Source organism: Ovis canadensis, chromosome 12, assembly GCF_042477335.2.
Source record: "Ovis canadensis isolate MfBH-ARS-UI-01 breed Bighorn chromosome 12, ARS-UI_OviCan_v2, whole genome shotgun sequence".
In the NCBI taxonomy this organism is placed as follows: Eukaryota; Metazoa; Chordata; class Mammalia; order Artiodactyla; family Bovidae; genus Ovis; species Ovis canadensis.
In genome coordinates, this window is record NC_091256.1 from 75,030,195 (window position 1) to 75,058,185 (window position 27,991).

General features: G+C 42.5%; 1 protein-coding gene across 1 annotated transcript in view; it reads left to right on the forward strand.

Moving 5' to 3' along the window:
* Window positions 1-25,689, forward strand: part of LAMC1 (laminin subunit gamma 1) — a 121,664-nt gene extending 95,975 nt beyond the window's left edge. The window contains exons 14-28 of the mRNA XM_069544944.1: window positions 2,876-3,121; window positions 3,581-3,734; window positions 4,320-4,462; window positions 5,470-5,648; window positions 6,744-6,900; window positions 9,468-9,673; window positions 10,111-10,190; window positions 11,986-12,123; window positions 12,638-12,782; window positions 14,867-15,016; window positions 15,284-15,398; window positions 16,360-16,559; window positions 17,809-17,967; window positions 20,623-20,722; window positions 22,650-25,689. Of these exons, the coding sequence (XP_069401045.1) occupies window positions 2,876-3,121; window positions 3,581-3,734; window positions 4,320-4,462; window positions 5,470-5,648; window positions 6,744-6,900; window positions 9,468-9,673; window positions 10,111-10,190; window positions 11,986-12,123; window positions 12,638-12,782; window positions 14,867-15,016; window positions 15,284-15,398; window positions 16,360-16,559; window positions 17,809-17,967; window positions 20,623-20,722; window positions 22,650-22,906 (2,429 nt within the window). The 3' untranslated portion in view covers window positions 22,907-25,689. The remainder of the gene's footprint in view (window positions 1-2,875; window positions 3,122-3,580; window positions 3,735-4,319; window positions 4,463-5,469; window positions 5,649-6,743; window positions 6,901-9,467; window positions 9,674-10,110; window positions 10,191-11,985; window positions 12,124-12,637; window positions 12,783-14,866; window positions 15,017-15,283; window positions 15,399-16,359; window positions 16,560-17,808; window positions 17,968-20,622; window positions 20,723-22,649) is intronic.
* The last annotated feature ends 2,302 nt before the right edge of the window (window positions 25,690-27,991 follow it).

Genomic DNA, 27,991 nt, shown 5'->3' on the forward strand with positions numbered 1-27,991 from the left:
TTCCCATCCCCTTTAAACATCCTGTTTCTTCATGTCCTGCCCGACCCCCAGCTAGACCTTCTGTTGCCTCATCAGTGGTCCGTTTGCCAGATGCAGTGGGCAGTTTTCTGTCCTTACCTGACCTGGAGTTTCAGCAACACTGGATACTGCTGACTGCTCCCTTTGCTCCAGTTTCTCCTCTTGCCTTTTGTGACTCTTCCCTCTCCTTGGTTTTCTTCTCCCTTTCTTCTCTTCTTTTGGGTCTCCCTTTGATCACTTCTGTTTCTCAGCCTGAGGTTTTCTTGTCAACTTTATCTGTATGCTCTCCTTAGGTGAGCACCTCTCACCTTTAGGCTTCAAAAGCCCCTCCTTGCCTACAGCTGGAAAATCCATGCTTTCATCCCTGACCTTGCTCTCTTGAGGGCCAGCTACCTGCTTGCTGTCTCTACCTGAATGGTGGGTAGGGAGCCTTCCATCGGCCCCTCCATATCCATTCGCTGCGCTGCTCCACCCTGCTGAGACCTGTGTGCGCTGCATCACACTGCCCCCTCCGCTTGGTGGGAAGCACATGGGAGATCAGAGGAAAAGAGGATGAGGGCAGAGTATGTATTCCAAGGCCCCGTGTCTGAAGTGTCTCTCGGCTCTTGGCAAGTGACCTTCTCCAAACAGCTCTTTCTGATAAAGTTAGAAACTGTTAGGTTCTGGTAACTGCTCACCCCCTGAGGTCAAGGTTATGGACCCCTGTGTTACTATCCCAAGTACTACACTGTACTTGAGGTGTCTCAGCACTCTCCCCTGCCTTCTGTAGATGCTGTCTTTATTAACTCTGCTCCAGTGTTGCTAGTTTGAAGGTGCCAAAATATTTTCTACTGTGACTTTGAATCAGACAGCCAAAGGAATCTCACATTTAAGCAAATCCAAGCTAGGTCTTTGATCATCTCCAGTTCTGTCTCTGTTGCTTCCCTGGTCTTTATCTCCATTCACCTGTTTGCTCAAGCTAAAACCCTAGGCTTATCCTTGATTCTTCTTTCTTTCATTTCCCAGTAGTCAGCCAGAAGGTGTTAGTCTCTCAAATCTGACCACTCTTTACCACTTTCACTGGTAACCACCCTGTTCTACACCATAGTCATCTCTCACCTGAGATCGCCTCCTAATTTGCCTCCATGCTTCACTCTGCTCTCCTACAGCCCATTTCCCAGACAGCAGCCAGAATAATACTTTTAAATAAATCAGATCTCATCACTTAGAAACTGCACCCCCCCCCCATAGTATCTCACTGCACTTTAATTTAAACTCAGTTTCCTTACTGTGCCCTACATGGCTCTGTTACTGCTTCCACAAGCTCATCTTGCTTTTCTGGAACATTCTTCCCTTGAATATTATCATGCTTTAGTTCCTTCTGTCTCTTCATTGTCATCCCAAATATCTCCTCTTAGAGAGGAACCATCCGATATGAAGTAGCCCTTGACCTGTCTCTCTCATCATATTTTCTGTTTTAACTTTTTCATGCATGTCAATATCTGATGTGGTCTTGTTTATTTGTTTGTGAACTCATCTCCCTCAAGGGCAGCACAAGCCTTGTGAGAGCAGAGACCTCATCCACCCTGTTCTCCACATCATCCTGGACAACCCTAGAACAGTCTGTACTTGATAGATGCTCAGGCAGTATTAATGGGATGAGTAAATGAACAAACCTCTATTTTTCCAAAAACCGTTTAGGCTAATTTAGGTCCAGTTGGCTAGATACCACAAACATAACTTGAGCTAATAATGGTGGGCAAGTGGAAAAGGAAGGATGAGGAGCAGTGAGTTTAATGCCGTGGAAAGAGCCTTGAGTGCTGGCTCTGTCTCTTTTACAGAGAGACAGAGTTAGTTCCTTGGTTGTGGGCAAATTTCTTAGCCTGTCTGTTTCTTTCTCCATAATAAGAATGAGTAGCAAATGAGGATCTCTGAGGTCTCTCCTGTGCCGGCTGACACTGCTCAAACAAGGATTAGTAGATGCCTTTTATGTATTAAGAAAATGATCCTGCCAAACCTGCTGTATGGGGCTTCCCTGGTGGCTCAACTGGTAAAGAATCTGCCTACAATGCAGGAGACCCAGATTCGATCACTGGGTCAGGAAGACCCTCTAGAGAAGGGAATGGCAACCCACTCCAGTATTCTTGCCTGGAGAATTCCATAGACAGAGGAGCCTGGTGAGCTATAGTCCATGGGGTTGCAAAGTCAGACATGACTGAGTGACTCTCACTTTTTCAACTCTGTTGTATGAGGAATGAAGGATATGAAGAGGCATTTTCAGGGACTTCCCAGTGGTTCAGTGGTAAAGAATCTGCCTTCTGACGCAAAAGACATGGGTTCAGTCCCTGATTGGGACACTCAGTCCCACATACTACAGGGCAACTAAGCCTGTTCATTGCAACTAGAGAGTCGGTGTGCCACAGCAAAAGATCCAGTGTGCTGCAGCTGAGACCCCGCACAGCCAAATAAATAAACAAGCATTTTTTAAAAACCATGTTTAAAAAAAAAGTCATCTTTCAGTTTTCTCAATATTATTGACAAAAGCAGACACAGGTGAATGTGCCAACCCTTGGGGCTGGAAAGTTAGTAAAGCCTCATTCACACTCTTAGGGCATGATTTCAGTTAATCCTCAAAACAGCTGGAGAAGGAGGCAAACCGGGTGCTGTATTTCTGAAGAAATGGAGATGTGTCCAGGTCACCCCAGTGGCCGGGCACCATGCCAGAGCTGCAGCCCAGGTCGTCTTCTCTCCTAGGCTGATGCCATGTCCATGGCACCGTGTAGCATTGCGCCTGGTGGTTCCTCCAGACTGTCTGTACCAGTGGCACTAGAAACATCTAAGGCCTTTCTCTCGTAACATCAGATTGTCTCACACGCAGGTAAACGATGTGAGCTCTGTGATGATGGCTACTTTGGAGACCCTCTGGGTAGTAACGGCCCCGTGAGGCTTTGCCGCCTGTGCCAGTGCAATGACAACATCGATCCCAACGCAGTTGGGAATTGCAACCGCCTGACGGGAGAATGCCTGAAGTGCATCTATAACACAGCCGGCTTCTACTGTGACCGGTGCAAAGATGGATTTTTTGGAAACCCCCTGGCTCCCAATCCAGCAGACAAATGCAAAGGTAACCAGCCATCGGCCAAATCCTCTCACAGTTACACTTACGCTGCGCGTCACTGTACGGTCTCTTTAAATATTTACAGTTGTCTGGTCTAATGCAGCGCTGTTCCATAGAGGTATAGTGTGAACCACTTAACGTGATTTAAGTTATTCTAGTAGATACAGTACAATAAAGAGAAGCAGGTAAAGTTAATTTTAACATTGTAGTTTATTTGACATGTCTAATGTATTATCATCTCAGCAGCTAATCAATAAAAAATAGTTGAGATGTACGTTCTTTTTTTCTCCACGCTGCTTCTTCAAAGTCGAGTATATGTTTCACGTTGACAGCGCATCTCCGTTCAGTGACTGGTGGCTGCTGTATTGGACAGCACAAGTCGAAAGACTCTATTTGTGTTGTTTACACTTGACGGCTCCTCTCGGGTGATGTGTCTCTTTTGCTGTCTGTGTCTTCCTGCCGTAGCCTGTGACTGCAACCCCTACGGGACAGTGAAGCAGCAGAGCAGCTGTAACCCCGTGACCGGGCAGTGCGAGTGTCTGCCCCACGTGACCGGCCGGGACTGCGGCGCTTGTGACCCCGGATTCTACAACCTGCAGAGCGGGCAGGGCTGTGAGAGGTACAATGATGGGTGCCTTTGGTGCGGGCAACCTTGGCTTTTTTTTAATTGTGACAGATGAATTTTTGTAAGTTATATTTCACAGTTGGTTTGGCTTTGTTCGGGAATTACTTGAGTGCCTGAAACAGGCAAGGCAACCTTTAGAGGTGTTGCTGGAGAGCTGTAATGAAGTAATGAGAGCAGAGAGTGGGAGGCAGTGGCACCAGCTGTGTCAGTGTCACCTGAGCAACATTTTTTAAAAAAAATGCAAATTATAAGGTCCTTTCTGAGACATTTGGAATCAGAACTTCTGGGCTTACAGAGCAAAGCTCCAGCTCAGCGCCCATGCAGTGCCAGATTGGAGAGCCATGGAAAGTGGTTTTAGTAGTGGAACAGCAGTATTTGTGTGGGTTAGGTTAGAAAAAGAAGATCTTAGTAGAGCTCATGAAAATTACTGGAACCTCAGGAACCTTAACATCTGTCATCATTAAAACATTCTGTTTTCTGATACAAAATTGTATCAGTCCTGTGCTGAAAGGAAAAAAAAGAAAGGTTTGCTTAAAGTCTGTTTTTCTTACCCAAGAATTGTATGTGTTCATTTATTAGGTGTGACTGCCACGCTTTGGGTTCCACCAACGGACAGTGTGACATCCACAGTGGCCAGTGTGAGTGCCAGCCTGGCATCACCGGTCAGCACTGTGAGCGCTGCGAGGTCAACCACTTTGGGTTTGGACCCGAAGGCTGCAAACGTAAGGGGCGTGGGTGGCATAGACGTCTTCAGTCCCCTCTCATCCCCATTAGAACTGTGAATCCAAAACGTTTTACCAGTCTCCGTGTAGGCCCACAGCTCACAGTCAGGGCTATACCCAAGTCCTCAGAGATGCTTTACAGAAACATGATCCATTTCTAAAACTCAGAGGACCGAAAGCCTCTCTGGTTTCTTAGCAACCACCCGACTCATGTCTTCTTTTATAGTGTTTCTGATCCTTCCTTTTTGGGGTCTTTCATATTTCCAAGTGATTACCCTCTGATTACTGAGCCGCCTCCTGTGCTTAATGAAACTTTTTAATTGATCACATTCTCCGTGCAGATGATGAAGCTGTGAGGGACTCTGTTCAGACGTGTTTGTTGACTTACTGACTGCAGTTGCTTCCCACCCTTGGGGCCCTTTTGGTGCGCTTACATGTCCACATCTGCTGCTCTTTGGCATAAACACTTGCCTGGAATTAGGCCGCAGAACAGTTTGGGTTTTTGCTTTCTGAATTCCTTCGTTTCTCCTGTGGAATGCGGCATAGGTCATTGACTCCGTTCAGAGAACAACATGAGTAAACAAACTACAAAATAATGGAAAATCAGCACTAGCATTTGGGTGTTCTAGTTCCTTAGAGAAAGAAAAAATTAAACAGTTGGAGAGATGAAGGTAGAGATGAATTCTTGGAAGTGCACGAAAAGGGCACTTTCTGTAATGGACTGATTTCTACTTCATAGACTAATTTGTATAATTATTCAGTCATAGGAAATGTGCCCCCTCCAAAAGATGCTCACTTTACTTTAAAATTTACTGTTGTTTTAAAAATGTCTGTCTTCTCTGCTGAGTAGGCATAACCATTTAAATTCTCCTAAATCAGCCTGTTTTTCACAAAGCATCTACTTCTAATGATAGTACAGTTGGCTGATTGATATCACTCTGAGCTTAAAGAAAATGCACTCTTCCATTCTTTTCCTTATTATGCACCCTTTTCCCTTTATTCTGCAGCCTGTGACTGTCATCCTGAGGGCTCTCTTTCCCTCCAGTGCAAGGACGATGGCCGCTGTGAATGCAGAGAAGGCTTTGTGGGGAATCGCTGTGACCAGTGTGAAGAGAACTATTTCTACAATCGGTCTTGGCCTGGCTGCCAGGAATGTCCAGCTTGTTACCGGCTGGTGAAGGATAAGGTCAGCTGTCCACAGTGCATGCGTTCATTCAGTTCAGCAGACGTTGAATGGGCACTTCCTATGCTCTCAGCTCTAGAGAAAATATGGTGAACCAGATAGATCCAGCCTTTGTTCTCAAGGGCTCAAGTGCCGACTGGGAGACACATAATAAAAATTAAAGAAATACTAACTGAGATAAGTACAAGAAAGAATGCAGAGAATAACTGGGGAGAACTACTTTCTATAAAGCCTCTGTGGAAATTCACTTAAGGTGAGATCTTAAGGATAAGAAAGATCAAGCTAAAGGAGAAGTGATGGGTAGGCTGTTCCAGGAAGAAGGAACATGGGGTACAGTGGCCTCGAAGCTCGAGGGTATCTGGATCCTGCTGAATGAAGAGGGAATGGTTTGAGATAAGACTGGAGAGGTCGTTAGAGACTGCTTATGTTGCACCATGTTGACCAGAGTAATAAATTTAGATTTTATTCAAAATCCAATGGGAGTGCGCTAAAGAGTTTTAAGCTGGGAAATTCAGTTTATACTTCAAGAACACTCTGCTGCATGCAGTTGGATGGTTAGGAATAGGGCAAAAGGGAAAGCCTAGACTGAATTAGATAAATATGTGTGTTGAGCAAGGCAGGATATAAGAGAGGGTCAGGATAGGGAAAGAGAAGAATCAAGGATGGATCTTGGGTTGTTTTGCTTAAGGTAGTTGGAGGCACTCCTTACTGAGATGGAGATGATTCAGAGAATACATGTTTAAGAGAAAAAAAATCAAGGGTATAGTTTTGGATATTACATTGAGAATACCTGTCAGAGAGCCAAGTGGCGGTATCAGGAAAGTAATCTCAAACAAGAGAGAGCGATCAGAACTGGAGAATCGTCAGCGTGCAGAGTTTAAAGTCAGCGGAATCAGCCTGACAGTTTTTCTTTTGAAACCAGAGAAATGAGGAATAACTACTCCTGTTATCTGCTTGAAAGTCTACATACGTGGAGTACGTAGACCTCCACACGTAGAGAGCACTGCCTTGATTGTTGTTTCTGCAGGTTGTGCAGTCAGGTTCTGCAGGTGTGTTTATGCAGCCTGCCTTTCCCTTTTCCTTTTTCATTCTGTTTAGGTTGCTGATCATCGAGCCAGACTCCGGGAGTTAGAGAGCCTCATTGCAAACCTTGGAACTGGGGATGAGATGGTGACAGATCAAGCCTTTGAGGACAGGCTGAAGGAAGCGGAGAGGGAAGTTACTGACCTCCTTCGTGAAGCCCAGGATGTCAAAGGTACACCAAGTGAAACAAGTGGGTAATTTCTGCGAGGTGGGCTGTCCTTAAATGTGGCTCTTAGTTCAAGGGTAAATAGTATGGGTTTATAAAATCCTTTCTCAGTTTTTAAACTATGTTTAGAATATGAATGATTTCATTTTTTAAACATGTAGAAAAGAACCTGTGAATGTTTGAAGATACACTAGGCAGAAGTAATTCTCCCATTACATCAGACATGGTCAGATGTTAAAACGCAAGCATTTTGTAAATCCTTGGATCAAGGCGCTCACCATTGGTCTGAGGGTTTTCTCCATCATTGAAATCCAGGTGCTTGCCGGATACTCACAGTAAGCGTGCATTAACGTTAATACACTTGGGGCCGAAGTGATCAACTTCCCTGTTGACTCCATTTCCACTATGAGTTAGAGAAGTCTTCTGGTCAGGGTACAGGTCAACGAAAACTAAATATGTTGCTTATTTCCTGTTGTAAATGTCCCTAAAGTTTTATGAAATGATTGAAGTGTAGAAGGAAGAAATTGGATGTGTCTGGTTTGAGCAAGTTTGTTTAATTTTTGTAGGACAGTCCAGAAATTGTTCTATGAGGTAAATTTTTAGAAATGGAAAAATGAGATGTGGAAAACATGTTTTTTGTTTCAGTTGTTACATTTTAAGTCTTAAACCTAGATTAAGAAGAATTTATAGGTTTCCTGTTCTGTATAAATAATGGTGGGGGTTTTTTTTAGAATGTTCATTTTTCAAATTTTGACACGTTTTTCCATTAACGTATTCTCCTATAACAACAAATTCATATCTATCCTGCCATGTCCATTGAAGAGTTGAATGTGGGGTGGTCATTCTTAAGTGCCGATCAGCCACCTAAGAGGTGGGGTGTGGCACACAGCTCTGGTGCCAACACCTCGAGCTCAGTCAAGTGGCAAGAAAGCGAGGTCGGCCAGCATTGCCACTCATCCAGGCTCCACACCTTGGTGTAGCCGCAGCCCATCGGGCTTTTTTCAGCCACAATGACTGCAGCCTTTCCTCTGCCCACGCAGGTGATTCTGTGGGACGAAGCGCTAATAGGAGCTGTGGCTACCACACTTGGCCCTGAGCCACCCGAGGGATGGGGAGCATAATGTGTTCCTGCTTCTGCTAGCTTTGGGAGCCACCAGAGTGATGCTGAGGTTTAAAATCCACTCCCACTAAGTCCTGGCTCATGGAGTTCCTGGCTGACCTTTCCCACTTAGGTTCAAAATAGCCAAGAATAAGAATGTCTTCATAATGATTTATCCTTTCAGACTCTCCCTAAGTATTCATTTGTAGCTTAAACTTGTGTTTATTCTTCAGTTTTGAAAGGAGATTATGCAGTACAAGTGGACACTTGGAATTAGAGGGCTTTGAAGTGATCCACTTAGGTTATCTCTTCCCTTTTGGGGGGGATACTATTGTTTCTCTAAAGAACTGGCCAAAGAGATCGATAGGTTACCTTCTTGGAGTTTGAAATGGAAAGGGCTTCTTAGCTTCATTGGGTGCTTCCTAAAGCTAAGTGATTCTCCATAATTTCAACTTGTTTTTTATTTTGTGTTTTGTTAAAAAGCTTTGGATTGTCAAGAATTGTTTAAGCAATATCTGGACGGGGTCACTCTGTAGTTCGATGAGTGTTTTGCAGTCTACCAGCTTTGCATGTGAATTGATTGGGTGACCCTGCTTCTAAGATGCTGTTTTCCAAGCCTGTATTCCTTTGTTGATCTTGACTTCAACTTCTCACCTCTTGTACATACCTTGGAAAATTCAGATGCCAACACTAGCATCATGCAGAATTAAGAACTGGTCAGTTTGAATAAGATTGACTTAATGGTTTCTGTATATTAATGTAACCTCATGATGTGAGAATTTTAATAATGTCAGAATTATCTTTGTATGGGCTTATATTTGTTTCTTGATTGATGAGGGTACAGCTATGTGGTTTAAATCGAATGGGCAAAATTAAGAAAGAACAATTCAAAGAACTATTCAAAAGCAGAGATCAGTCTGAAATTACGTGGATGTGTGGGGTGGCAGCAAGATTGAAATTTTAAATTTAAATTTAGATTGAAATTTTAAAAATGAATTTAAGGTGCTGTATTTCAACTTCTGTTTCAAACTGAGTGTTCTCCTAGTTTAGAAAACTCTGCAGCTCTCGGGGCTGGGAGTGCTTTTACCAGCACTGTATTTTTATTCAGTCTTGCATGTGCTGGAGTGTCAAAATCTTCGCTTCATTAGGTATGTTTTGAGTGTCTTCTCTTTGCCAGTCATTGTGTAAGACTGGGATGCCATGTGGAGTAAGAAAGGAGGGGCTTGTTGTCAAGTGGGAGAGATGGTGTGTTCATCTCCAGTTAAACACAATCGGAGACCATGGTTGAACGTAACAGTGGCCGTACTGCTGGGCACAGTGAGGACTGACCAGCTCCGCTGCTGGCTTCGGGAAACTTGTCAGAAAGATGCTGTATTTGGAAGCGTGATGAGAAGCAGTGCCTCAGGTTTCATATGAGATGATATGTCCCCCCCTTCAGATAATTTATGAACTTTCTTCTGCACTGCTATTGCAGATGTAGACCAAAATTTGATGGATCGCCTCCAGAGAGTGAATAACACCTTATTCAGCCAAATTAGCCGTTTACAGAATATCCGGAATACCATTGAAGAGACCGGAAACTTGGCTGAACAAGCGCGTTCCCGGGTCGAAAGCACAGAGCAGTTGATTGAAATCGCATCCAGAGAACTTGAGAAAGCAAAGGTTGCCATCGCCAATGTGGTGAGTGAGTGGGACAGTCTGAGGTGGGAGGGGGGGCCCCCCTTGGTCATTGACCCCAAGCCTTTTACTGGTAGTGGAGTGCTTCCTCTGATAAACTGATGCCTTGTATCTTTTTCTTTGTCTCTAAACATGGAGGAAGAAAGCCACATTGCTCATAGTTGCCATGAAATAGTTAGCCCAAACTGAATTAAAACCAAAGGACATCTGGGTCCTGTCTCTTGTTTTGGTCCTTCTAGGCAATTTAAGCTTTCTTTATTCTCTGCTGAAAATAGAAATAATAATCTGTAGTCAAGGATGCTGATATTAACTGAAGATCTCTTAAACGAAGAGGCATTCATTCTCTAAATAATACTGATAAAAAGTTAGTTTTGACGCTTGTTGATTAATATGAATAATCCCCTCCTTTGAGATCAGCGCCTTGTTTACTTCCTCTTCAGTCAGTCGCTCAGCCAGAGTCTACAGGGGACCCCAACAACATGACCCTTTTGGCAGAAGAGGCACGGAAGCTTGCTGAACGGTAACCTGCAGATCCCTTGTTAACGATTAAGTTATGGCTTGTGTTACGGCGTGTACATGTTCCATCCTACACCCACAGACACTTCCCACATAATTACTTCTGCAAAGTTTGCTCTCTTTTCTGAAATGTTACGTACTGTACTCTGAAAAGAACTACATGTACTCTTTTCTTCCCTTTCCTTTGATATTACAATATTTATTTTGAATATTAGAATGTGATGGTTTGGAGGGAAATTGTATCTAAATTTTGAAACCTTAGTAGATAAGCTCAGAACTTAGCTGCTTTTTTTAAGGTTATTAATTTAAAATTCTTTTGTTTATTTACTTCCAGCTGCACTTTGTTGCTGCATGTGTTCTTTCTCTAGTTGCAGTGAGTGGGGCTGCTCTTCATTGCAGTGTGGGATTTCTCATTGCGGTGGCTCTCTTGTTGCGGAGCACAGGCTCTAGGGCACACAGACTCAGTAGTTGTGGCTTCTGAGCTTAGTTGTTCTGCAGCATGTGGGATCCTCCCAGACTAGGAATTGAACCCATGTCTTCCTGCATTGGCAGGCGGATTCTTAACCACTGGACCACCACTGAAATCCCTTGTCTTTGTTGTTATTTTGAAATTTTTAACAAAAATGTTTTATTTTCAAGTTTCAATAGAAAATATTTAATCACCCATCATACATGTGAAAATTAACCAAACACATCATTTCATTCCTGATTAACGATAAGGCAATTTCTTAAGAAGACTTTAAATCGTAGAAGACATCAAGTTAAAGCATTTTTTAAAAAATAAAATTGCTAAAAAGTTGTCCTTGTGAGGGCAGGCGTTTTTGTGTGCTTTATTCATTGCTGAAGTCCCAGTGCTTGAACCAGTATCTGACATATAATAAGTACTCAATAAATGTTTATAAATGCATTGTAAAACAGTAGACCTCATGGGTCTAGGGTGCTTAAATAAAACCTGATAGAATTTTAGCCTCAGTGTCTGAGCAGTTGCATTGGCTTTTTGCTTTAACATATGTGCTCTCTTTCTATTCTTTGTAAATGTGTGTGTGTGAACTGCTGTAATTTAGTTCATAGAGCATTCATGGTTTCAGAGCTGGATTTTCTGATTAAATGAAGACAGCTGAAAACATTATAGAAAGCTCCCAAGAAAAATTAGGTCTTGGAGATAAATTAATTGTGGTGGACTTCTTGCATGAAATTTGAAGGAAAGTTTATCAGATCAGAAAGAATGGCCATGTATTGCAGTGTGACAATGTAATATGACATTTTAGAGCTGAAAAAAAAAAAACCCTTAGCAGTTGCTCAGCAGTCCCAGTTGACGTGTTCTCTGCCATTTGGCAATGAATTGCTCTTCCTAGGTTGCATGTGAGAAATCCGAATAGTCACAGGGGTTTTAAGATTAGGTAGTAACAGAACCAGAGTAGCCATTAAAGATAAGGTCTGAGATTTGTGTTTATGACTAGAGAAGTGAGTTCTTGCCAGCACACATAGATTCACATATAAATATTCTTAAATAATTAAATTTAAAAGTAATTTTTAGGAAGCGAAAGCGTTTGTCCCTATATATTTTATATCATTAATCTTCCTGAGAAGTGTCATTTTCTCATTATAGAATACTAATTTATAAACTCAGCACCACTGAAATGATAACAAAATTCCAAATTTATAAGACTTTTCAATATTTGTGGAACTCTGCCTGTGGTAGTATATGTATATAATAAGGTAAGGTTTACCGGAATTCTGCTTCTTTCCCTGTTAAAAGGTTCTGTTTCATGACTTGTTTTTCCTGTTATGTTATATAGCCATAAACAAGAAGCTGATGACATTGTACGAGTAGCGAAGACAGCCAATGATACCTCAGCTGAGGCATACAATCTGCTTTTGAGGACGCTAGCAGGAGAAAATCAAACAGCATTTGAGATTGAAGAGCTTAACAGAAAGTGAGTACAATTTAAATTGTTCTTGTAAGTGGCACCAGTGCAATGATGAATTAAATGCTGGTGAGTTCAGGCCAGACATTCATGCAGTAAGGTATCTTTTATTAATCGTGCTTTGGAAGTGATGCAGTAATTAGAGCAAGGGATCCAGAGCCACAGAGATGTTATTTGATCCAGTTGCTGTATCAGCAGAGAATGGTAAAGACTAACCATGTTACTTAAAATTCTGCATAAATGAGAAGAGAAAAAATAATCACAGAATAAGCAGAGAAAATAAGCTACATATATTTAAAAGGTGTCTGAAATAAGAAAGTGTATGGTACATTATATGCTATAAAGTGATGAGGTGAATTAGAAATTTAAGCTATATTGGTATTAAATAATAGCATTTTAATATAGCATTTCTTTGAGGTTTTGAAAATACTGTCACAGTGATTTAAACTAGAATGAATCTGATGAGCATTAAGATGCTAAAAGGAACGTAGGTTTTCATTAGGTCACATCTTTTGTTCCTTAGGTACGAACAAGCGAAGAACATCTCCCAGGATCTGGAGAAGCAAGCTGCCCGAGTACACGAGGAGGCCAAGAAGGCTGGTGATAAAGCGGTAGAGATCTACGCCAGTGTAGCCCAGCTCACTCCTGTGGACTCGGAAGCACTGGAGGTATTGGGCTGACAGCTTGCCTGCACAGACTTGCCACCCCCACTCTCTCCCTACCAAGCACACACCCACATGCCCCCCTCAGTCTGGGGGAGCACTCTTCTGAGTGCCCCTCAACTGACATCAGTCCCTATTGAGTTGGCCAAAAGGTTCATTTGAGTTTTTCCATAAGATCTTATGATATTGGCCAACCCAGTACCTCCTCTGACCTCTCATTGACTTACTGGTAAAGTCAGAATTCTAGATTAGATACATTAATACACCCCTACCCTCACCCCATATAAGGAACAGGCTCACCCCTTTCAGTGAATGAGTGAGCAAGGCAGCCTGTTAAATCCAAATTATATCTGACACCTAGATCGTTGCTCCTAGGCACTATCTGCTTTTGAATAAGAGAGAAATAACAGAGTGGTTTAAATGAAAGAACTATGTCAGGATGCTTTGGGGCAAGTAAAATATTTGGGGATTGATGATATTTTATTTCGTCTGTACTCTAATCCTGAATCCTCACACCAGGTTCTATATAAATGGGGTATTTTTTACATTAAACTTGAAATATGTTAAGTTTCCATTCTTATGTCTGAGGTCTTGACTTTGTTATCATAATATTTTAAATCTCTTCAGACATGTACATACCGTTGTCATTGTTGTTCAGTTGCTCAGTTGTGTCCGACTCTTTGTAACCCCATGGACTGCAGCACGCCAGGCTTCCCTGTCCATCACCATCTCCCGGAGCTTGCTCAAACTTACGTCCATTGATTTGGTGATACCATCCAACCATCTCATCCTCTGTCATCCCATTCTCCTCCTGCCTTCAGTCTTTCCCAGCATTAGGGTCTTTTCCAATGAGTCAGCTCTTCGCATCAGGTGACCAAAGTATTGGAGCTTCAGCTTCATCATCAGTCCTTCCAATGAATATTCTGGATTGATTTTCTTTAGAATTAACTGGTTTGATCTCCTTGCAGTCCAGGCGACTCTCAAGAGTCTTCTCCAACACCACAGTTCAAAAACATCAATTCTTTGGCTCTCAGCCGCCTTTATGGTCCAGTTTTCACATCCCTGCATGACTACTGAAGAAACCATAGCTTTGACTATATGGACCTTTGTTGGCAAAGTAATGTCTCTGCTTTTTAATATGCTGTCTAGGTTTGTACGTACTTATGATTTCATATATATGGAATTTGACAATAGGCAAAACTAATCTATGATGATTTAAAAAACAGACCAGTGACAGCCACATTGTTGGAGAGGTGGGTGGGGAAATGGACTGGAAAGAGATACAAGGGCATTTCCTGGGTGGAAATACTGTGTATCTTGATTGGGGTTTGGTTACACAGGTGAATATATTTGTTGAAACTCATTAAACTAAGTACTGTGCATTTTACTGCATATAGGTAGGGTATACCTCCTCTTTTTTTTTTTTCTTCTTTAAAAAGGTCCATAAAATCTTGCCCTGTGCTATTCTTTTCAAAACTATCTACTAAGTATTACAGAGTTACTGAGGCTATCTTTGGAAGAAAAGTTATGACCAACCTAGATAGTATATTCAAAAGCAGAGACATTACTTTGCCAACAAAGGTCCGTCTAGTCAAGGCTATGGTTTTCCTGTGGTCATGTATGGATGTGAGAGTTGGACTGTGAAGAAAGCTGAGCGCCGAAGAATTGATGCTTTTGAACTGTGGTGTTGGAGAAGACTCTTGAGAGTCCCTTGGACTGCAAGGAGATCCAACCAGTCCATTCTGAAGGAGATGAGCCCTGGGATTTCTTTGGAAGGACTGATGCTGAAGCTGAAACTCCAGTACTTTGGACACCTCATGCGAAGACTCTGATGCTGGGAGAGATTGAGGGCAGGAGGAGAAGGGGACGACAGAGGATGAGATGGCTGGATGGCATCACGGACTCGGTGGACATGAGTCTGAGTGAACTCCGGGAGCTGGTGATGAACAGGGAGGCCTGGCGTGCTGTGATTCATGGGGTCGCAAAGAGTCGGACACGACTGAGCAACTGAACTGAACTGAACTGAGGCTATCTTTTGGGCAGTTTAGGTTGTTTCTTCTAACATATGTGATCTTGCTTGCTTTTCATAGAATGAGGCAAATAAAATCAAGAAGGAAGCTGAAGATCTGGACCGTCTGATTGACCAGAAGTTGAAAGATTACGAGGACCTCAGAGAGGACATGAGAGGCAAAGAATTTGAAGTAAAGAACCTTCTGGAGAAAGGAAAGACTGAACAGCAGGTTGGTTTGCTTTACAGATTGCTTCATTTCATGAGACAAAAATTAAAATTGTCTGACTGTAAGCTGTATCTGAGCTGTCACCACAAATCGCAGAAGCAACGAAACACACAAAGAAGAAATCAGAGGAGGGTGCGATGCCGATGCCCAGGCCTAACCTGTTGTATGCTGGCTGGTCAGAGTGGGGTGGCCTGGAGGTACCTGGTCTGTTAGGAGAGAGAAGGGCTTTACCTGGGAGGCTTTGTCCTCTGATCTGCCATGTGTTTGCAGACTGCTGACCAGCTCCTTGCCCGAGCTGATGCTGCCAAAGCTCTTGCGGAAGAAGCTGCCGAAAAGGGACGAAACACCTTACAAGAAGCCAATGACATTCTCAACAACCTGAAAGGTATGAGAGGGTGAGGTAACAGGGTGAATGTCCTCTGTTAGGCTGGTTTTCTTTCTTTTGTTAGAGATTTTTACTATGAGATTCTATGAAAGGTATGAGAGGTAATAGTATAATAAATCCTGTATACCTGTCATTCAGATTCAACAGTTAAGATTTTTACTGCACTTACTTTATCCTTCAACACCTTCCCTACCTTTTTTATGTCAAATATTTCAAAGAAAAATCCCAGATCTCATGTCATTTTACCCATGGTATGAAAACCAAAAAAAGAGTATATTTCTTATAACCAAGATATGCCTATTTATCTGCTTAGTATTGGTAAGTTGAGAGTATCTTTAATTTTCTCTGCCAGTTGCATCTCAGTCTTTGTTTTCTTTCTTTACCCAAGATAAAAAAGAACTACACTCAATTCATTGTATAGCCTTGAACTTGCCTCTGATAAATATAAGTTCTGTAAATACAGAAGCTTTACAGGATAATGGTTGAATGTATGGGCTCCGTATCAGTGGGTTTGAGTTAGAATCCCTGATCTACCTCTTACTCTTACTGTGAATCCTTGAAAAAATGACCTACCTTTTTAATCCTCAATTTTCTAACATATACCAGTGATGCAGTTAGAAAAATTCATAAAGCTGTCAACTCAGTTCCTTACACACAGCAAACACAGAATAAGCTACATCTTTCAGTATTGGTTGAGGTGGAGGTGATAGCATCCTCGGTTCTGCACGAAAATAAATGTTTCAAGTGAGAGTTTGCCTTGCAGAAGCAGGTGTTCATTCCCATGAATCTTCCATGTAGAGCCGTAAGCTTTGTCCTCCTAAGATTTCGGTCCCTGTTGTTTCTCATTCTTTCCCCCTGACTTCCATTGTTCATAAAACAAAATCTCGTGACAGCTCCCTGAAAGTTTCCCTTTTGGCTTGTTGAGAGTTTAGTTCAAATGCATTCCTTGAACCTGTTTTAGATTTTGATAGGCGAGTGAATGATAACAAGACGGCTGCAGAGGAGGCCCTAAGGAGAATCCCTGCCATCAACCAGACCATAATTGAAGCCAATGAAAAGACCAGGGAAGCTCAGCAAGCGCTGGGCAATGCTGCCGCAGATGCCACCGAGGCCAGGAACAAGGCCCACGAGGCAGAGAGGATCGCCAGCGCCGTCCAGAAGGTGTGCATGCCCCTCCTGTCCGAAACCAGGCCTTTGCTCACTTGTTCTCTATTCTCTAGTTGTTTTCCAGGTTCCAGACCCTGCCCCCCCGCCCCCCCTTGCCGCCCCGCGCCCTGCCACACTGAAGGTCTTGCTCATTTTTTCCTTGACTCCATTAAAGTTAAATTACTCCATCTTTGTCATTCCCTTTTTTCTTTTTTTAACCAAGCGTTAGAGCAGGTAACCACGTTGATTAAGAGGGGAGAGTTATTGAAAGGGTCCTTTGGGACTTCCTTGATGGTCCAGTGGTTAAGACTCTATGCTTCCAATACAGGGGGTGCAGGTTCAATCCCTGGTCAGGAAACTAGATCCCACATGCTGTGTGATACAACAAAGAAAGGGTCCTTTACTCTAAAATCTCTACCATGTCTTGGTGGCAGGGTCTGAGATGTGAGGCAGGAGATGGTTTCAGGGACCCACAGAGTCCCCTCCCACAAAAAAAGTCAGACTCTTTCTAAATAAACACAGTTCCCTGCCATGGATAGTTGGTTGTTTTTTTTTTTTTTTTCTGTCTTTTTAAGAGGGTCAAGTCTATACAGTGTTTCATGCCCCCCTTTCAAACATATTTCCATATCTAAGCCCCACCTTTTTAGAATTTTTATAGCTGCCCATGCCAGGATTCTTTCTACTCATTTTAAAGAATAACTTCTTTAGGGTGGCTTTCTCCTACTTAAAGATCAGTCTGTTTCATTTAAAGGAGAGATTGGAGCTGATTGTAAACTTACATGTGTTTGAAAATCACACGAATTTTTTAGTTTATTTAGAGCAGATATATCATATTTCAGGATTATGGACTTTTTGTACATTATAATGAACTGCCAACTAGAATAAGACTAGCTTTGAATAGAAAATTATCCATGTGAAAGAGTCTAATCAGTGTGATGCGGTGGAAAGTATACACCAGTTAAATGTTGCCACGATGTGACCCCAACTAAAAATGGCAACAATAGAACAGGAATTTTTATTAACTGGATTAAATAAGAGGCTACAAATAACAGTGCTTTGTAAAATGTTATTATGTTAGCTGGTAATGTTATTTTTTTCATTACTGTTATTTGTAGCTCAAATAAATGATAACATAATTCAACTTACAGTACAAATTATAGGGCAAATTATTGCCCTGTTGTTTCTGGATCCTAGTTTTGAGTGGCAGAATACTTTAGAGAAAGGAAAACATTTTTTCATCAGCAATTGTTTATTTTGTGTCTAGAACGCTACCAGCACCAAGGCAGATGCTGAAAGGACTTTTGCAGAAGTTACAGATCTGGATAACGAGGTGAATAATATGTTGAAACAACTACAGGAAGCAGAAAAAGAGCTGAAGAAAAAACAAGAGGATGCTGACCAGGATATGATGATGGCAGGGATGGTAAGTGATTTTGGCATTTTTGCTAACAAGTAGAAAGTGAAGGGTGTTTTGTGATGAAAACACCTGACTTGTTGAGGAGTCTCTTTCCTATTGACTTCTGTTTTCAATTGTTTCCTGATCAAAAATTGGGTTAGTAACTTACATAGAAGACAAAGAATTTGGATCTTCTGCCAGATTGTTGCACAAGAGTTCCTTTCCAAAGCTACTCTCAATTAAAAGCAAAACATTGTTTTACACATTTGAGGTTTTAGGACATTTGAAAGTATGTATTTATATTTTTGAATGAGTAATTCATAAATGGGATATAGTCAGAAAGGGAAAAAAAAGGAATGCAATGAAAAGTTAATTTCCTTCCTCCTCTTAGTCTCCCAGCAACTTACCTTTAGCAAAGACCAGTTTCTTGTGTAAAAGGACAGATTTGAAGGTGACAAAACATACTAAACTTACATCCAATTCAATTTTTCACTTATTGTGATGATGTGTATACATAGCTCTGTTTGTAACAAAATTAACTTGTGAATGCGTGGTCCCCCAAAGGACTGGGGTCCATTTTTCTGTTTTATGCAATATTTTGCTTTTAAAATACTAGTGGAGTCACAATGTAAATAATTTCCTTCCAGTTCAATCTGATTATAATCACAGTAATGACGAGACACGAACTCCTTTGTGTGGGCTTCCCTCATAGCTCAGCTGGTGAAGAATCTTCCTGCAATGCAGAGACCCCAGTTCAATTCCTGGGTTGGGAAGATCTGCTGGAGACCAGATAGGCTACCCACTCCAGTATTCTTGGGCTTCCCTGGTGGCTCAGCTGGTAAAGAATCTGCCGGCGGTGCAGGAGACCTGAGTTCGATTCCTGGGTTGGGACGATCCCCTGGAGAAGGAAAAGGCCACCCACTCCAGTGTTTTGGCCTGGAGAATTCCATGGACTTTATATCCATGAGGTCACAAAGAGTCAGACACAGCTGAGTGACTGTATAAATGATCATGGTAGATCATTTTCACCTTGGGATAGAAAGAAGAGTTACTAAGCTTGTTAGTCTAATGAAGAAGTCCTTAGGGAAGTGACAACAGAAGTATCCCTTTGCAAATACCTTATTTGATTATGCATTTTTAAAATTTTTGTTTCAGATTATCTGAATTTTCTATAGCAAGGTATGTCTCAAGTGAAAATTCCCACATGGTAAAAATGTGTGTTTTTCATAGGTGCTGAGGGTCTCTGGATTTTTTTTTTTTAATGCAGTCATAGAATCATGAGATTTAGAGCCTGTTGAGAGAAAGGAAAAGATACATATTCTCTATATCTTCATACCCTCAAAGAGGGTATGGATTCCATTCAAAGGGAAGAAAAAAGATCTATCTTTTATTCCTTTTGGTAAATAATTTATAAGGAGCACAGGGCACCCTCATATGTATTATCCCATTTATAGTTAAATACCTGAAAGGCCAGAATTGCATCAGTATTATTGGAGTCTGTAACCTATTTTTTAAGGAGAAGAGTGAAAGCTCACAGTTGTTCCTAGAAGAGGGGGCTGCAGACAGCGGGATAAATGCCACCGGTGACTTGCAGTCTGAGGGCCAGCAGCTCTGCTAGGATATTCGCAGACTGCCTGGGAAGACACAGTGGTAGTGGCTGCGATTTGAACAGAGATTAATCCTTTATTTCTGAAGGTTTTTTTCTCTTGCTTTCTTTTTCTTTTAAAATTTTCATGTTGTTTCTCTATCCAAAAGTTTTGTATTTCTGTTGACCCAGAAAAAACTAGGAAAAACAGTTCTGTGGTGGGAAGCTCAAAGCTACTGGTGTATATCCCGACCAGATTTATTTGTGAGAGCATCTGTTTTCTGATCCTTAGACACTTCCTCTTCCATTGCCATTTCCTGTGACTCATGCAGAAGCATATTTGTTCAGGTTTCATGGAATTTTCCCAAATAGATTTACCTTTGGTTGATTTTTTAAAATGTAAATTGTATTGTCTCAGTTTGTGTGTGGATGTACGTGTGTGATGACAGGGGAGAGGGAGTTTTAAAAGAATATCACATAATTATGAAAATTTTCTGAGAATAGGCTATTTCTGATAATCAAGTCTTGGAGGACATGTTCTAGTTCTAAAATGTATTAATTTTTTTTTTATTCATCCTTAAAAAGTAACTTGTAGGGACTTTCTGGGTGGTCCAGTGGTTAAGACTCCATGCTTCCGCTGCAGGGGCCGTGGATTCAGTCCCTGGTTGGGGATCTATCCCACATGCTGCATGGTGTGGCTGAAAAATAAATTTAGTTAGATTTTTAAAAAAGGAGAAGCAGAGAACCACAAAAAAAATTTTTAAGGAACTTGTTTCTGCTTGATGGGTTTTAGTTTGAATACACCGTCATGTATTCTTGAGTAAGAAAGTGAGAAAAAGAAATTATAATACTGATCTTTGAAATACAAATACAGTATAGGTATACGACTGCCTCTTTATGACGATCATGTGAATTAAAAATAGCAACATCCTCAACATGAAGATATGACCCAAAAAATCCCTACAGTGAGAGATTATAGTTTCACGAGTTAGAAGAAGGGAAACCATCTGAAAATTAGATTTGTTGACTCATTGGGGAAAGATATTTCAAGGAGACGAAAATGTATCATTTATTATTTATCCTTTTTTGGTGTACAGGCTTCACAGGCTGCTCAGGAAGCGGAGATCAATGCCAGAAAAGCCAAAAACTCTGTTACCAACCTCCTCAACCTTATTAATGACCTCCTGGAGCAGCTTGGTAAGTAACTGTAGTCATTGTAGGCAATCTTTGAATTCTTTGTACTGTTCTTGGGATCTGAGATAGTCGACTCAAAAATAGATATTACAGTGCAAAGACTGTATAAACTGAATCGTGACTTTTAAGTTGTATTAACTCAGCATGTACTTAACTGGGTCCTTCCATGGAATCTGACCTCAGTATTGGAATCTGCCATGATCCAAGGACTTAATAAAATTTTAAAGGTTTGCTGCCAGGTAGCATGGCTCTTTTATGGTCAAGGTTTATAATATAGTTGAGCAGTGATCATCCGTAGCTCATCCCGCTGGCAGAATGTCTTCAAAGAGTTTGAAGTGAAGGATTTCAGTGATAGAATGAAAGAACACTGCAAAGAATAATCTGATGAACTGATGGTTTTTATGCAAAATGAGAGGAAAAGGCTTTTGTTTTGAAGGAAATATAAGCATACTCAAATTTTCCTTTAATCTAGTTTGATAGGGAGCAGGCCTCATTATAACATAGATGTACTTTTGTCACCAGTCTGCATTACAAAGCTGTAATTTCTCTAACCCGTGAGCTTCCCAGGTGGCACTAGTAGTAAAGAATCCACCTGCCAGGTAGCAGACTCAGGTTCGATCCCTGGGTTGGGAAGATCCTCTGGAGGGGAGGGCATGGCAACCCACTCCAGTATTCTTGCTTGGCAGAGGAGCCTGGCAGGCTACAGTCCACAGGGTTGCAGAGTCAGACATGACTGACGTGACTTAGCACGCACATGATACTCTTAACTAGTACAGCTGTGTAGAAAGGCATCCTATTTTAATGTGTCTTTAAAGTTTGGTTTTGGTCAATGTTTTGTTTTGTGGGGTGTGTGATATTTTTATCTGTCTTAATTTTGAAGACTAGTAAATTATGTGCCAACAGATGGATTTTAAAGTGAAAGTAAGCTAGAAGAGGTAGCTTTTGTGGCAGAAAAGTTTGGCTTTTAAACTTAGACTTGGGTTGGAATCGTTTCTTTGTTGCCTGTAAGCCGTGCAAATTTGGGCAAATTACTTAACATCTGAGAATCATTGATGTCAAATGTTCTTGTGAGAATTTAATCAAGTACAGTATATATCAAGTACTGCAGCTGGCTGTCTGCTTTCGTTTATATAGAAATAGTTCCTTTCAAAGGGACCTCTTTTTCATGCTAATTTTAAAGCAAAGCTTTGCTAAAATTATTTCAGCCTTTCAACCCTGGCCATTCTCCACAGGAGGGCTTCTATATAGAGTCTAACTCTGGGAGCAGGGTAACACTCCCCCAAAGCAGCCGTCTCCCTGATATCCAAGAGCTGAGGGCTTAGGGTTCTAGCTTAAAGATTTTTATGTTTATTAAAGGGTACTAAAAAGACAAAAAGATTACATATAGAAACATGAAAAAGAAAAAGGGATTAAACGTTACTAGATGACCTTCAAACCGCAAGTAAGGCACAAGGGCTAGGACATAGTAACGATATATTCAGAAAACATTTCACTGAAACCATATTCTGAGGGAAAAAAAGAAAAAATCCAGCCCCAACATCTAAGTGTTCTGACCATCCCTGCTGTGTTAGGTCAGTGTTTGCGCTTGGTTTGCATTGTTAGTGCCCGCTCCCTTTTTAAATTAACTTTTACTGGAGTACAGTTGTTTTCCAAGGTTGTGTTAGCGTCTGTTCTTCAGCAAAATGAATCAGCCATACGTATACACACACTCCCACCCTTCTGGACTTCCTTCCCATTGAGGTCACCGCAGTGCATTAAGTAGAGTTCTCTCTCATTAGTTAGGCGTCTAGATCTGAGGCCTCTTCTGTGTAATGGCAGCTGCTGGTCTTCCTTTACAAAACGGCTGGTGGGTTTCGGGGGCGGGGGCCGGTACTTGTGGAGTGATGTCATAATTCGTACTGAGTGCATCTGTCCTCTTCTGACTCTGTAGGCCAGCTGGACACAGTGGACCTGAACAAGCTAAATGAGATTGAAGGCACCCTGAACAAAGCCAAAGAGGAAATGAAAGTCAGTGATCTGGACAGGAAGGTGTCCAACCTGGAGAACGAGGCCAGGAAGCAGGAGGCTGCCATCATGGACTATAACCGAGACATCGAGGAGATCCTGAAGGACATTCGCAACCTGGAAGACATCAAGAAGACCTTACCCTCCGGCTGCTTCAACACCCCGTCCATTGAGAAGCCCTAGCGTCTTCCTTAGGGAGCCACTGAGAGGCCACAGAGTGCCTGCACACAAAGATTACATTTTTCAGACCCCTGCCCCCCACTCTCTGCTGCTCTCCACCACTGTCCTATTGAACCAGGAAAAGTCACAAAGTTTTAAAGAGAAGCAAATTAAACATCGTGAATCAGGAACAAAGGGTTCTATCTAATAAAGTCTCTCTTCCACTTAACGGCGCTCCCTCAGACCTACCTGTCCCTTCCGAGTCTCATAAGGACGTGGCATCCTGCGTTGCTGTACAGCGGCTTAAACACTTCGTGGGAACCATTGTATGCCAGGGCTGAGCAAGTAGCCCTCCCTTTCTCACTGATGCCAACAGAACCTCCTCAGTCTCAGTACTCTTGTTTCTATGAAGGAAAAGTTTGGCTACTAACAGTAGCATTGTGATGGCCAGTATATCCAGTCTATAGGCAAAGAAAATGCATCTACATCTCCTGCCCCTCCTCCTTTTAAGCAAGAAGGAGATACACCTCCTGTGCCAAAGGTATTGGTCATTCAGAATGTCGAGAGCCATCATCAGTTGTTTTAGCTATTTGAGTTTAGGACACTGAGCCATCCACGGGTAAGGATGCAATGATTTGTGACAGTCTCCAGGAGAATATGAGACTGCAGAAGTAGGCCGAACATTTTCTCAGATGTTAATAATTGACTAGGAAGATAAACTTTTTTCAGATCTTTGGGCAGCTGATACTTTAAATCTGACCGGGCAGCTTGCACTCACCAACAGACGCCTTCTATTCCTATAAGTGGAATTTATACAGAAGAAATAGGGATATGATAACCACTAAAGTTTTTTTTTTTTTTTTCCCAAAATCAAACTAATTCTTAGAGCTTTTTTTTTTTAGTATATTAGTCTTGGAACTAGCATTGTTAACCTGGCAGAGAAGGGTGGTTGGTCCTTAAAATCTTGACAAAGCAAAAGCCTCCTTGTCCTAGTCTTTTCTAGCAAAGGGATAGAATTTAGATGTGACTTGCATTGTCAGGATCCCACGTATCCATTTTTCTTCCATTGAGGAGAGATGAAATATTAGACCCTTTTTTTAGTTTTCATTTTCTTCTGATGTTCCCATCACGTAGAATCCCTCAAAACACATTGTTTGCCAAATCCTGGTGGCAAATACTTGCACTCAGTATTTCACGCAGCTGCCAACACCATCTAGTTCCTGCACTTTGTGATCTAAACCACCTCTAGACCTTCCCCTCCAGGTGTAGACGGAAGGCCCTTGCGTGGAGTTTCCTAGTGGGCTTCTCAACTTCTGATCCTCAGCTCTGTGATTTTCTTCCAAGATCACAGCGTGATGATTCTCTGCCACAAACCCCTTCCTCCTCCTGCCAGCCCGCCTTCAGGATTCATATATAGCCTTTAACACTATGCAACTTTGTACTTTGCGTAGCGGGGGAAAGAAACTATTATCTGACACACTGGTGCTATTAATTATTTCAAATTTATATTTTTGTGTGAATGTGTTTTTTTTTGTTGTTGTTTATCATGATTATAGAGTAAGGATTTTATGTAAATACCCTTGTCCTGTTTCTGGAATGACACTGTCCGTTCACTTCTTCACTTCATTTCTCCTCTTCACTGGCACAGTGCGTCTGTATACCTCCTCCTCTTTCATCTGCCGTTCTTTGGATTGGATTTGCTCCCCGTTGGTCTGCCCTTCGCCTTGTGTTTGCAGCATGTCTGTTCTCTGACATTCACATGCACCTGCTTTCCTCCACACACAGCCACGAGAAAGAGGTACCTGGAACCCTCTTCCATTGCAGTCCTGGTGGTCCTCAACCACAGCACAGTGTTCTTAACGCCTGCCCCAGAGCAGGAACGCCAGGTTGACAGGGCGTGCTGGAACTGGGAAAGCGTGCTGAAGGGCATCTGCACCATCAGTGTGAGCCTAGCCAGGGATGAGCTGGAAATATCCTTTCTGGCAGTCGTTTGGCCTGGATGGATCATTTTGATCGGGAGGTGCGTGATTACTGAGCACTGGTAAGGCACCAGAGGTCGTGCTGTGGACAGGTAGAGTGGGAGAGGTGGTCTGTCCTCGTTCTTCTCCTTTCTGTCTCCTCCTCGCATCCCAGAGTTGACTTAGTGGTGTCTTGACCTGGCATCACGCTGTTCCTCCTCTCAGGCCTCTTCTCCATCACAGGAGGCATGACTCTTTCTTGCCAAGTGTTCACATCAGTGTTTCCTAGCTAATTCCTCTTGTTACGTGGTCACATCCCAGTAGACGTTTTGGTCAAGGTTGCGGGAAAAGGACTGAAGATAGACTGCGAAGGTGGTTCTCCCACCTAGCCTGAGGGTCAGGTTCACTCCAGTAAGTCTTAGGCCACAGTGAAATTGGGGAGATTGGTGGTTTCTTTTCTCCTTTTCCATCTACGTGGTATATTTTTAAACAGAATTTTATTTTTAAGATAAAAGTTCTTTATAAGAGGATACCTTCATTACACTCCTGCAATATAGCCATTATTGTATTGTATAGTTCCAGTTATCTGTATCATATGTAATGAAACTGACAGGGTGGCTGCTGCAGAATGCGGGGGTGTCGCAGGGAACATACACAGGTGTTCCCTGGAAGTTTCCCTTTTAATTCCAACTGTGGCCCTTTTCCATGTGCCTTCACTTGAGCTGTTTGCCTTAATCTCTACAGTCTTGCTCTCCAGGGTGGTAAAAAAAAATGCAACACTTGGCATTTTTTATGTTAAAAAGAACAGTATTTTATTTATAATAAAATCTGAATATTTGTAACCCTTTATACTTGGTGTGGCTTGAGTGTGGTACTGGGGATGTAAGATATTTTAAAAGGGATGACAAAAGGGAAGCTGCTCATAATGTATTTTTTGGATGATTTTCCTGAGAACAGTCCAGTGTGGGTGAGTATATCACCTGCCAGTGCAGGAGATGCAAGAGATAACGAGTTCGATCCCTGGGTCAGAAAGATCCCCTGGAGGACGAAATGGCAACCTGCTCCAGAATTCTTCCCTGGAAAATTCCATGGACAAGAGGAGCCTGTCAGGCTACTGTCTGTGGAGCCTCAAAGAGTCAGACACGACTGAACACAGACATACCCAACAGTGTAATACACATATATATTTGTCTCAGATTGGGATACTTTGGTGTGGTACAGAGGCTGGCAAACTTTCTGTAAAGCTCCAGAAAGTAAGTGTTTCGCCCTTTGCCGACCTCACAGTGTCCATTACAGCAGCTCTGCTGCTGGACCTGGAAGGCAGCCGGGACAATCTGTAAACAAGTGAACGGAGCCGTGCTCCAGTATAACTATTTACAGGAACAGGCCCCGGGCCTGCGGGCTGGAGTTTACCCGACCCCCTGGTGGTGTCTCAGTACTTGATTAATGACTGTTGAGGACTATTTTCAAATTATTTGGGCTTCCTGAATTAGCAGATGTATATAAAAAGTTGTCTCTCCACCTTTCAAATACACACATCTTCAGCTAAAGGTACGCTCTTCAGACAATGAGAATCACTCTCAAATATAAGGGAAGAGTGAGTAAGGTGCTTGACCAGCAGGCCATCACGAGGGTTGACGCAGCTGGGGTAACTGAAGACCAGTGAAGAAGTGTGGAGCCACAGAGACAGCGGGAAGCTTTGCTCTGCTCTTCGGCTCTCCTTATGACCCTGAGGCCCTGCAGATGGCATGCCACCTTCCCAGTCATTTGTTGCTATTTAGTCACTTAAGTCGTGCCTGACTCTTTGAGACCCATGCACTGTAGCCCATCAGGCTCCTCTGTCCATGGGGTTCTCCAGGCAAGAATGCTGAAGTGGGTCACCATGCCCTCCTCCAGGGGATCTTCCTGACCCCGGGATGAAACCCAAGTCTCCTGCGGCTCCTGCATTGCAGCCGGATTTCCCAGTCATATGAATCATTATAACTGATACCTGTGAAGAAGAACCTGCACTCTTCTCATTAGACTTCTTCGGAGAGAGCTTTAGAGGGCACTAGTTACTAGCTTTCTTACATACCCTGTTCTTGACCCATTTGTATAGATATGATTAAGATGCAGACAGACGTCCATAGTTGTTATGTCCGGGTGATGAGGGATTTTCTTTTTTTTCGGTTGGCCTTCATTGCCACGCGGGCTCTGCTGTGGTTACAGTGCACGGGGACGTCTCTAGTTGCAGCGTGCGGGCAGGCTCTCGTCATGGCGGCTTCTCTTGTCGCAGGGCGTGGGCTCTGTGGCGTGCGGGCCTCAGTAGTTACGGCACGTGGGCTCAGTAGTTGCCATTCCCACGCTCTAGAGCACAGGTTCCTTAGTTGGAGCACGTGCTTCCCAGACCAGGGATCCAACCTGTGTCTCCTGCATGGGCTGGTGGATTCTTTACCTCTGAGCCACCAGGGAGGCCTTGAGTGGGATTTTAAAAATGTGTTCTTACTCCTTTCGTTATTTCAGAGTCAGCAGTTTCTCCAAAGTTGGTATCAGCATAATCTGATTCAGTGAAAGTGAAAGTTGCTCAGTCATGTCCAACTCTGTGATCCCATGGACTATGCTGTCCATGGAATTCTCCAGGCCAGAATTTTGGAGTGGGTAGCTGTTCCCTTCTCCAGGAGATCTTCCCAACCCAGGGATTGAACCCAGGTCTCCCGCATTGCAGGAGGATTCTTTACCAGCTGAGCCACAAGGAAAGTCCAATAATGTTGGAGTGGGTAGCCTATCCCTTCTCCAGTGGATCTTCCCAACCTAGGAATCAAACTGGGGTCTTCATTGCAGGTGGATTCTTTACCAGCTGAGCTATCTGATTCAAAATATCCTGAAAGCTTTATGTCTTCAATAAGCGTTCTAGCCCCTTAATAAATCTGAACTCACCAGCTCTACTTCCATTAAGCTCAAAATAGAGTGAATGTCCAGAGGAGACAGGACTCCTGGTGCCCGAGAGAGTCATGAAGTACAGTAGTAAGTCAGGTGGTCCCTTCCACCTAAGGTGAGCAAGTTTCCACCCAAGGAAAGATCAGATCTCTTCAGGCCAATCGTTTATGGGAACAGAAATGAGACAGCTGAAAATGGCAGGCATTTTGCCTGTTAACACTAAGGCGTTTTAGTT